The 11679-nt window shown below is 38.5% G+C and overlaps 1 protein-coding gene across 1 annotated transcript in view; it reads left to right on the forward strand.

Annotated features, from left to right (window-relative positions):
* LOC128644326 (zinc finger protein 532-like) overlaps nucleotides 1–9222 on the forward strand; it is a gene marked incomplete at its 3' end in the record, with an annotated part of 34067 nt that extends 24845 nt beyond the window's left edge. Inside the window, exons 2-3 of the mRNA XM_053696986.1 lie at nucleotides 7706–7887; nucleotides 9046–9222. Of these exons, the coding sequence (XP_053552961.1) occupies nucleotides 7706–7887; nucleotides 9046–9222 (359 nt within the window). The remainder of the gene's footprint in view (nucleotides 1–7705; nucleotides 7888–9045) is intronic.
* Between the last annotated feature and the right edge of the window lie 2457 nt (nucleotides 9223–11679).

Consider the following 11679-nt stretch of genomic DNA (forward strand, 5'->3'; position numbering starts at 1 on the left):
GCATTAATATAGGGTAGCATGGTGACAGTGGTCAGCAGGAACACAAGAATTGATGACCAGCAGGAGAATATGGCAGTAATAGCTAGCATTACCATAGGGTAGCATGGTGACAGTGATCAGCAGGAACACAAGACGTAATGATCAGCAGGAGAATATGGCAGTTATAGCTAGCATTACCATAGGGTAGCATAGTGAAAGTGGTCAGCAGTAACACAAGATGTAATAACCAGCAGGAGAACATGGCAGTAATAGCTAGCATTACCATAGGTTAACATGGTGACAATGGTCAGCAGGAACACTAGATGTAATAAACAGCAGGAGAACATGGCAGTAATAGCTAGCATTACCATAGGGTTGCATGGTGACTATGGTCAGCAGAAATACAAGAAGTAATGACCAGAAGTAGCAACATGCCATCTCCTCTACCATTTTACATGCTGGAGGCATTAGATGCAAGTATTCCAAAATGCAAACTATTCCAAAATCCATACCTTTTCCTGTCCCAAGCAGTTTGGATAAAGGGTTTTCTACCTGTACTTGTATGTCCCTTCAAGGAAACTTGGAAGTTACTATAGCTTCTTTGATGAATTAAAAAGATGTAGACAAAAACTGTTAAATATGATACACCCTACATTTTTTTTTTTATATATTTTTATTGAGGTTTGAAAATTAAAGTACATACAAGAAATAAAATACAATAAAAAGAAAAAACTCTGATCGTACACACTTAGGCGCCAAGGTACGAGTAATTAAACTTATAACACATACATCTCAAAATGCTAGGATACAAAAGGTTTAAAAAAAAAACAAAAGAAAAAAACCCCACTGTATGTTCAAATACCCTAATGCGCAATAAACCTCTTTTTCTTTTTCTCTTTGTTTTGTTTGAAAGGGGATTCATAGCAAAGGTATAAATCTAAAGTACCCCTATTCTCAAATAACACTTGTTATAGGTACTGATTCTATATAATAGCATAGATAATAAATAAACATGTAGTAATGCACTATATGCAACTAATATAAAGAAAATATATCAGTTAAGCTAAGCTTCTATATAATGGCAGAGATAAGGAATAAACATATTGCACTGCATTATGCATAACTGATATAGAAAATATATATTAACTGAGACCTAGATTTGGAGTTTGGCGGTAGCCGTGAAAACCAGCGTTAGAGGCTCCTAACGCTGGTTTTAGGCTACCGCCGGTATTTGGAGTCACTCAAAATAGGGTCTAACGCTCACTTTTCAGCCGCGACTTTTCCATACCACAGATCCCCTTACGTCAATTGCATATCCTATCTTTTCAATGGGATCTTTCTAACTCCGGTATTTAGAGTCGTTTCTGAAGTGAGCGTTAGAGCTCTAACGACAAAACTCCAGCCGCAGGAAAAAAGTCAGTAGTTAAGAGCTTTCTGGGCTAACGCCGGTTTATAAAGCTCTTAACTACTGTACTCTAAAGTACACTAACACCCATAAACTACCTATGTACCCCTAAACCGAGGTCCCCCCACATCGCCGACACTCAAATAAATTTTTTTAACCCCTAATCTGCCGACCGCCACCTACTTTATCCTTATGTACCCCTAATCTGCTCCCCCTAACACCGCCGACCCCTGTATTATATTTATTAACCCCTAATCTGCCCCCCACAACGTCGCCGCCAACTACCTACAATAATTAACCCCTAATCTGCCGACCGCAAAGCGCCGCTACTTAAGTTATCCTTATGTACCCCTAATCGGCTGCCCCTAACACCGCCGACCCCTGTATTATATTTATTAACCCCTAACCTGCCCCCCACAACGTCGCCTCCACCTGCCTACACTTATTAACCCCTAATCTGCCGAGCGGACCTGAGCGCTACTATAATAAAGTTATTAACCCCTAATCTGCCTCACTAACCCTATAATAAATAGTATTAACCCCTAATCTGCCCTCCCTAACATCGCCGACACCTAACTTCAATTATTAACCCCTAATCTGCCGACCGGAGCTCACCGCTATTCTAATATATGTATTAACCCCTAAAGCTAAGTCTAACCCTAACACTAACACCCCCCTAACTTAAATATAATTTTAATATAACGAAATTAATTAACTCTTATTAAATAAATTATTCCTATTTAAAGCTAAATACTTACCTGTAAAATAAACACTACACTATCAATACATTAATTAAATACAATACCTACAAAAAAATACATTTAAATAAACTAACTAAAGTACAAAAAATAAAAAAGAACTAAGTTACAAAAAATAAAAAAACATCTACAAACATAAGAAAAATATTACAACAATTTTAAACTAATTACACCTACTCTAAGCCCCCTAATAAAACAACAAAGCCCCCCAAAATAAAAAATGGAATCAGCCAATCAGAATCAAGTTCAATCCGATTGGCTGATCCAATCAGCCAATCAGATTGAGCTCGCATTCTATTGGCTTTTCCGATCAGCCAATAGAATGCGAGCTCAATCTGATTGGCTGATTCCATCAGCCAATCAGAATATTCCTACCTTAATTCCGATTGGCTGATAGAATCCTATCAGCCAATCGGAATTCGAGGGACGCCATCTTGGATGACGTCCCTTAAAGGAACCGTCATTCTTCAGTTGGACGTCGCCGGAGGAAGATGGGTCCGCGGTGGAGGTCTTCAGGATGGAGCCGGTCGTCATCGGATGAAGATAGAAGATGCCGCTTGGATCAAGATGGTTGCCGGTCCGGATCGCCTCTTCTTCCCGGATAGGATGAAGACTTTGGAGCCTCTTCTGGACCTCTTCAGCCATCGGATGATGGATCGCCAACCCCCGCTTGGGTTGGATGAAGATTTTGGAGCCAGGACCGATCGGTGATACCTGGTGAGGTGAAGACAAGGTAGGATGATCTTCAGGGGCTTAGTGTTAGGTTTATTTAAGGGGGGTTTGGGTTAGATTAGGGGTATGTGGGTGGTGGGTTGTAATGTTGGGGGGGAGGTATTGTATGTTTTTTTTTACAGGCAAAAGAGCTGAACTTTTTGGGGCATGCCCCGCAAAGGGCCCTGTTCAGGGCTGGTAAGGTAAAAGAGCTTTTAACTTTATTAATTTAGAATAGGGTAGGGCATTTTTTTATTTTGGGGGGCTTTGTTATTTTATTAGGGGGCTTAGAGTAGGTGTAATTAGTTTAAAATTGTTGTAATATTTTTCTTATGTTTGTAAATATTTTTTTATTTTTTGTAACTTAGTTCTTTTTTATTTTTTGTACTTTAGCTAGTTTATTTAATTGTATTTATTTGTAGCAATTATATTTAATTAATTTATTGATAGTGTAGTGTTAGGTTAATTGTAGGTAATTGTAGGTAGTTTATTTAATTAATTTATTGATAGTCTAGTGTTAGGTTTATTTGTAACTTAGGTTAGGATTTCTTTTACAGGTAAATTTGTAATTATTTTAACTATTTTAGCTATTAAATAGTTCTTAACTATTTAATAGCTATTGTACCTGGTTAAAATAAATACAAAGTTACCTGTAAAATAAATATAAATCCTAAAATAGCTATAATATAATTATAATTTATATTGTAGCTATATTAGGATTTATTTTACAGGTAAGTATTTAGCTTTAAATAGGAATAATTTATTTAATAAGAGTTAATTAATTTCGTTAGATTTAAATTATATTTAATTTAGGGGGTGTTAGTATTAGGGTTAGACTTAGCTTTAGGGGTTAATACATTTATTAGAATAGCGGCGAGATTCGGTCGGCAGATTAGGGGTTAATAATTGAAGTTAGGTGTCGGCGATGTTAGGGAGGGCAGATTAGGGGTTAATACTATTTATGATAGGGTTAGTGAGGCGGATTAGGGGTTAATAACTTTATTATAGTAGCGCTCAGGTCCGCTCGGCAGATTAGGGGTTAATAAGTGTAGGCAGTGGAGGCGACGTTGTGGGGGGCAGATTAGGGGTTAATAAATATAATATAGGGTCGGCGATGTTAGGGAACAAGATTAGGGGTACATAGGGATAATGTAAGTAGCGGCGGTTTACGGAGCGGCAGATTAGGGGTTAAAAATAATATGCAGGGGTCAGCGATAGCGGGGGCGGCAGATTAGGGGTTAATAAGTGTAAGGTTAGGGGTGTTTAGACTCGGGGTACATGTTAGGGTGTTAGGTGCAGACGTAGGAAGTGTTACCGCATAGCAAACAATGGGGCTGCGTTAGGAGCTTAACGCTGCTTTTTTGCAGGTGTTAGGTTTTTTTTCAGCTCAAACAGCCCCATTGTTTCCTATGGGGGAATCGTGCACGAGCACGTTTTTGAGGCTGGCCGCGTCCGTAAGCAACTCTGGTATCGAAAGTTGAAGCTGCGTTAAAAATGCTCTACGCTCCTTTTTTGGAGCCTAACGCAGCCTTTATGTGGACTCTCAATACCAGAGTTATTTTTATGGTGCGGCCAGAAAAACGCGGGCGTTAGTTTTTCGGGTCGTTACCGACAAAACTCTAAATCTAGCCGTAAGTTATTTATTAATCGTTTGATGTCCCAAACCACAAAATAAATGAATAATAAAAGGTAACTTACAATATAGAGGGACTAAAAATGTAAAGGTAAACTATATTTGAAGACAGTATCATTAAAATTGTGTAAGCAGTATTTTGCAAGGGAAACCGCGCAAAAACACTTTGGACATAATCGTTGATGCCAAAGTGTATTAAAGGGTGTGGGAGGGGGGCAGAGAATAATCATAAGTTTTCTTAGTTGGGAACAAGAACCTTTGAGTGTATAACTTCTGTATAGATGTTCTCATATTGAGACAAACTAGTGGGATATAGAGGAGAGTAATATGTAAATACATATATAGATCTACATGTAAACTTATGAGACAGCACTATTTAGCTAATAGTAAAAAAATATTAAGCTGAAGGAGACCATTGTAGCTTTCCTGTTATATCTTGAATCTTAACATTTATTGACTAGTTAAAATCTAAACATTGATGATCTCAACCTAAGTTTGTACCTGTTTCCATAACATTAGAGTGCAAAATAACCTACAATAATTCAAAGAGAGACATAAAGACATCTAAATTATTACAGCCAACTCCCATCAACTGGGCATGGGCCCTATACCCAGCGATAGGCAAATAAAAATAAACAGATGTCTTTAACTATTAACAAAAATGACACAGTAAGTATATGTGTACCCCAAAAGTAGGCTAGGAACATTTAACAATTTCTTCGTATAAATTCCCCAACTATCAAAGTACTATAGAGATCTGACTATGGTTGGAGGCTTTTCTATCTCCAGGTAAGCCATATTGAACAGGTTATGCATCTAATATTTAATCAAAGGGCTTTAACTGTTTTTTGCGAAGACATGTCATGGGAAATCAATAACAGGCAAACCCTCTAGACATGGCCGAGCACAGAGTACAATAAACATCTGTCAGTGAATATAAGTGTAAGTTGGAGAATAAAATATCAAACAGACACCCAGAATATGTACCATAATGAGTTAATACAGAATATAGATAATACGCACTTGCATGCCCGAATGTCAGCAGACTTATAAAGGTCAAAGTAAACATATTTAAAAACTATATCGCTATAAATAATAATAGGTTTTGTATTTGTTTGTGTCGTAATTCAACTGTGGAATAATTATAATTCCACAAACAAGTCTCAGTAAGAGTGCCAGTGTACAAAGAACTACAATGATAAGTGCAATAAAGAAAAACAAGTAAGGTTTTTATGTTATTAAACCCTAAACTAGACAGGCAGAAGCGCATTCTAACATCAGAAAGCAAAGTAGCAGAACAACAAATGTAGGCAGAAATCAAGAGCACAAAGAATCGCCATGTAGTATATTGCACAATGAGAGACCTAGATAAATAATAGTGCTCAAGCTATGGGTCCAAATTGTCCTCCTGTAAATTAACTAATAGAGGACATGTATATAACATGTTTAAACTTTAACAACTTATAAAACTAACATGTCTGAGTCTTCTTATGGGTGGTTATCATACACATAGTAGTGTTAAACATTAAACCTGTGCCTAAGTAGTTAAGAATATAAGAAATAAATGTGGGTGTGTGAATAAGAGATAACTATCACCATTGAACAAATATACATGTCTCATTAGTAGTCTATACTACAAATTTGTTAGGAGATAGTATGTAAAAATCATACACAAAACATAGCAAAGTCTCTAGGAGTACTGGGCATATATACCTCACAGACAAAGGATTTCTATTAGGACTTGTCTCAAATGTTCATTAAAGAAGCATATAATACACCCACTATGAGTATACAAACATTAGCAGTCCATTAACTTTAATAATCAGTAGTAGGAGTAACTATCAAAACTGTACCAATATTGTCCTAAGGAAGTTCATATCTCTAGGGTACCTTATATATCCAGCAAAAACGTTTTGTTTCGAGATACAATGGGTACACAAGTTCCCAACATGAAATTGAGACCAAAAAACAACAATAAAAAAAATAAAAAAGTCATAGGATTAACTGAATGTCGTTTAACATCTCACATTGCCAGTCTTACTCCGACTTTGAGATCTGTGCATCTTCACACGGGAAGATTAGCCTATTCCGGTTTTAGACACAGGAGCCAGTCTCTTAAGGCTCCGGAACGCCTCCATTACAATTAGAAAACGTGAGATATGGGAAGAGCACTGTGACATCAATTGGGGATCACTATACCCTAGTAATTCCAGGGATAAGTCGGCATTCATAACCATGATGATACAGGTGCCGTTGCTCTTAGGAAGTTGTGTTGAAACCCCTGTGTTGATAGCGCAATGTCGCCTCTGTTCCCTCTTGCTCCTCATGTCATCAGAAGGGATGCCAGTCAACATTTTGAGCTGCATTACGGAACCCTTCACGTCAGGGTTGCTCTGATCTTCATCCTTCCCTATACAACATAGCGTGTGGTGAAAAGTTGTATTGCGGTTAGAGATTGAGTCGTCTTGCCAAAGGGAAAAACTAAGGCCACACCCAGTAGGGGTGATATATTCATCTGCACATCCACCATTGTATGTACAAACTTTGATAGTTCCATAATAAAGATCTGCACGAGATGCATTTACTTGTATAGATGTAGCATTTCGTGATGCCGTGTCCGCAAAAGCCTCGTACAAAACCAACGTTAGGCTATGAAAGTGGTCATAGAGGATCTGAGCCATCTCAGACTCCCACATGGCTGAGGCCTCCTTCATGGCTTTAACACTGTCAAACTCGCTGATCTAGATATGTCCAGTCGATCTCCCGGACTCTTCTCCAGCACATATGATTATATTAGGAATCTGTCTTAAACATCTTAAAAGTAGAGATATGCATAAACTCCTCTTTTAATAAAGTTGGAGCCGGGAGCTCCTCAGAAACACGTCTCGTTCCCTTAGCAGTTGGCTCCGCCCCCCACCCTACATTTTTAAATATATAAACAAGGCACATCACTTGTGTGAACAACAGTATTAGCACCAAAAAAGTAAGTTAAGGTTCTGGACTTTGAAATACGTAGAAATTGTATATTGCAAGGCAGAATAATATAGCTCTGTAAGTACTTAATTGCATACAATTTAAAAAATGTTTTGGAGTAGTAGAATTTATTATAGAATTTATTATTTAACTTTTTCTGTTTTGTGTATATTCTTTTTTTTAATCAAATTGATCAATGTATTTTAAATGTTACAGACCCTAATGTGTGTGCTCTTTTCTTTGTAGAAAATATGTAGTGTCTGTATGATGCTACTACCAAACCAATGCAGCTTTGCTTGCCATCAACGGATACATCAGCACAAATCGCCGTACACTTGCCCAGAGTGTGGGGCAATCTGCCGGTCTGTCCATTTCCAAACGCATGTCATTAAGAATTGCCTTCATTACACGCGTAGAATTGGATTCCGGTAAGTGCCCTTGGGGTTTTAGAGAACTTATATTCTAACAATTTGTGTTTCCAGGTGTCCAGTATTCAACCGGACAGTCCAGCATTTTAGTAGGCTGTCAAGTTCCATCTTAATAATCAATAATGCTGGACACTTAAATGTCCAGTTTTTTAAAGTCCTGTAAATGTAAAATGTTGCCTATGCCTAAACTAAATATGGAGCAAAAAGAATTCAAGGGCAGTTATTTGTGTCAAATCACTTTATCCTTGTCAAATCAAAATGATTGATTTTTATGTTACTGACAGTCAAGTGGTATAATTAATGCTTTATTGTGAAAAATAGGCTAAGGTAGAGCTTTTGGGTGAGCATTGTATGACTCCATCAATCATTGTGCCCAGTCAGCGACTTATTGTCCAGTAATTTTGTGGAGGACAACTGGCAACCCTATGTGAAACTGGTAATGAAAGTGAAGCAATAAAGTTAGGTAAGGGAACTAGAAATGTGAAAGGATGGAAACTGATTTAACAAGTGATTATGTAAAGAAAAGAGTGCACTAGGCCGGAGACAGGTGAAAGAGATATAGGGGTAGATTTATTAAATGTCGGGCAGACATGTTGTCCGCACGACATCGATAAAAGCCGACAGCATACTCTGTCAGCATTTATCATTGCACAAGCATTCTGGTAAAATGCTTGTGCAATGCGCCGCCCCTGCTAGATTGGTCGTTAGCAGGGGGTGTCAATCATCCAGATCGTATCCGATCGGTATGATTGCTGTCCGCCACCTCAAAAAGGTAGCTCTGATTGTGAGTTGAAATAATATAACAGATGAGTGAGGAAGAAGAGGAATTAAAGGAGGTGGGGGGGGGGGGTGGACACGGATGCCAAGTATGGCAAGTAGAGGGGAGAATGGTTTTGGGTGCAAAATATGCTCATTAGAAAGCCCATAAAGAGATTAACTGGGGTTGGTAAATAGAAGATTGGGGTAAAAAAGGATCTAGATAGTTCAAATGGCCCAGGGTCACAATGACAGAAGTAAGAAGGTAAAATGAGGATGGGGATTGGTTGGTAGGATGTGAGAGTAGGAGTAAGCATGATAGTAACATATTTACATACAACCAGATGGTTATGCACTACAAAGGGGACCGGATCTAAGGAAATATAACATTTCTAATTACAGGTGTATACACTGCAATGTTGTATATTCAGAGATTGCTGCATTAAAGTGTCATATCCAAGGATCCCACTGTGAAGTCTTCTACAAGTGTCCTATTTGTCCTATGGCTTTCAAGTCGGCACCAAGCACCCATTCCCATGCCTACACGCAACATCCAGGAGTGAAGATTGGAGAACCCAAGTATGTAACATTTGTTATATATGAATTGCTGATTGTAAGTTTCAGAGGAAAACTATTTGGGCTTGGAGGCAGATTAAAATCATTCTGGGGGATGTTTTTAAAGGTATTCTTTAATCACACAGCTACAACATTCAAGAATCAATGTATTGCATCAGTAATGCAAATACTGCATATAAAGGGAAGTTTATGCATCATTTTTTTCTCCAACATTGGTGTGTCCGGTCCACGGCGTCATCCTTACTTGTGGGATATTCTCTTCCCCAACAGGAAATGGCAAAGAGTCCCAGCAAAGCTGGTCACATGATCCCTCCTAGCTCCGCCCACCCCAGTCATTCTCTTTGCCGTTGTACAGGCAACATCTCAAAGGAGATGGTTAAGAGTTTTTTTGGTGTTTAAATGTAGTTTTATTCTTCTATCAAGTGTTTGTTATTTTAAAATAATGCTGGTATGTACTATTTACTCTGAAACAGAAAAGGATGAAGATTTCTGTTTGTAAGAGGAAGATGATTTTAGCAGACAGTTACTAAAATCGATTGCTGTTTCCACACAGGACTGTTAAGATGAAGTAACTTCAGTTGGGGAAACAGTTAGCAGACTTTTCTGCTTAAGGTATGACTGGCCATATTTCTAACAAGACCATGTAATGCTGGAAGGCTGTCATTTCCCCTCATGGGGACCGGTAAGCCATTTTCTTAGTTTAACATAAAAGAATAAAGGGCTTCAAAAAGGGCTTAAAAACTGGTAGACATTTTTCTGGGCTAAAGCGATTGCTTTATTAGGCATATTATACAGATTCTAACTAATTATTGGTGTTATAATCTTGGGGAAACGTTTAGGAAAACGGCAGGCACTGTGTTGGACACCTTTTTCAGTTGGGGGCCTTTCTAGTTATAGACAGAGCCTCATTTTCGCGCCAATAATGCGCAGTTGTTTTTGGAGAGCAAGGCATGCAGATGCATGTGTCAGGAGCTAAGAATCACTGAAAAAGCTTATAGAAGGCGTCTTGTGGTATCGTATTCCCCTCTGGGCTTGGTTGGGTCTCAGCAAAGCATATAGCTGGGACTGTATAGGGGTTAAATGTAAGGGTTAAAGCTCTGAAATTTGGTGTGCAATACTTTTAATGCTTTAAGACACTGTGGTGAAATTTTGGTGAATTTTGAACAATTCCTTCATACTTTTTCACATATTCAGTAATAAAGTGTTTTCAGTTTGAAATTTAAAGTGACAGTAACGGTTTTATTTTAAAACGTTTTTTGTGCTTTGTTGACAAGTTTAAGCCTGTTTAACATGTCTGTACCATCAGATAAGCTATGTTCTATATGTATGAAAGCCAATGTGTCTCCCCATTTAAATTTATGTGATAATTGTGCCATAGTGTCCAAACAAAGTAAGGACAGTAATGCCACAGATAATGATATTGCCCAAGATGATTCCTCAAGTGAAGGGAGTAAACATGATACTACATCCCCTACTGTGTCTACACCAGTTATGCCCACACAGGAGGCCCCTAGTACATCTAGTGCGCCAATACTTATTACCATGCAACAATTAACGGCTGTAATGGATAACTCCATAGCAAATCTTATATCCAAAATGCCTACTTATCAGAGAAAGCGCGATTGCTCTGTTTTAAACACTGAAGAGCAAGAGGACGCTGATGATAACTGTTCTGACATACCCTCACACCAATCTCAAGGGGCCATGAGGGAGGTTTTGTCTGATGGAGAAATTTCAGATTCAGGAAAAATTTCTCATCAAGCTGAACCTGATGTTGTGCCATTAAATTTAAATTAGAACATCTCTGCGCACTGCTTAAGGAGGTGTTGTCTACTCTGGATGATTGTGACAATTTGGTCATTCCAGAGAAATTATGTAAGATGGACAAGTTCCTAGAGGTTCCGGTGCCCCCCGACGCTTTTCCTATACCCAAGCGGGTGGCGGACATAGTAAATAAAGAGTGGGAAAGGCCCGGCATACCTTTTGTCCCCCCCCCTATATTTAAGAAATTATTTCCTATAGTCGACCCCAGAAAGGACTTATGGCAGACAGTCCCCAAGGTCGAGGGGGCGGTTTCTACTCTAAACAAACGCACTACTATTCCTATCGAAGATAGTTGTGCTTTCAAAGATCCTATGGATAAGAAATTAGAGGGTTTGCTTAAAAAGATTTTTGTACAGCAAGGTTACCTTCTACAACCAATTTCATGCATTGTTCCTGTCACTACGGCAGCGTGTTTCTGGTTCGAGGAACTAGAAAAATCGCTCAATAAAGAATCTTCGTATGAGGAGGTTATGGACAGAGTTCAAGCACTTAAATTGGCTAACTCTTTTGTTTTAGATGCCGCTTTGCAATTAGCTAGATTAGCGGCGAAAAATTCAGGGTTTGCTATCGTGGCGCGCAGAGCGCTTTGGCTAAAGTCTTGGTCAGCGGATGTGTCTTCCAAGACAAAATTGCTTA

This window comes from Bombina bombina, unplaced genomic scaffold (genome assembly GCF_027579735.1).
Source record: "Bombina bombina isolate aBomBom1 unplaced genomic scaffold, aBomBom1.pri scaffold_1793, whole genome shotgun sequence".
Taxonomy (NCBI): Eukaryota; Metazoa; Chordata; class Amphibia; order Anura; family Bombinatoridae; genus Bombina; species Bombina bombina.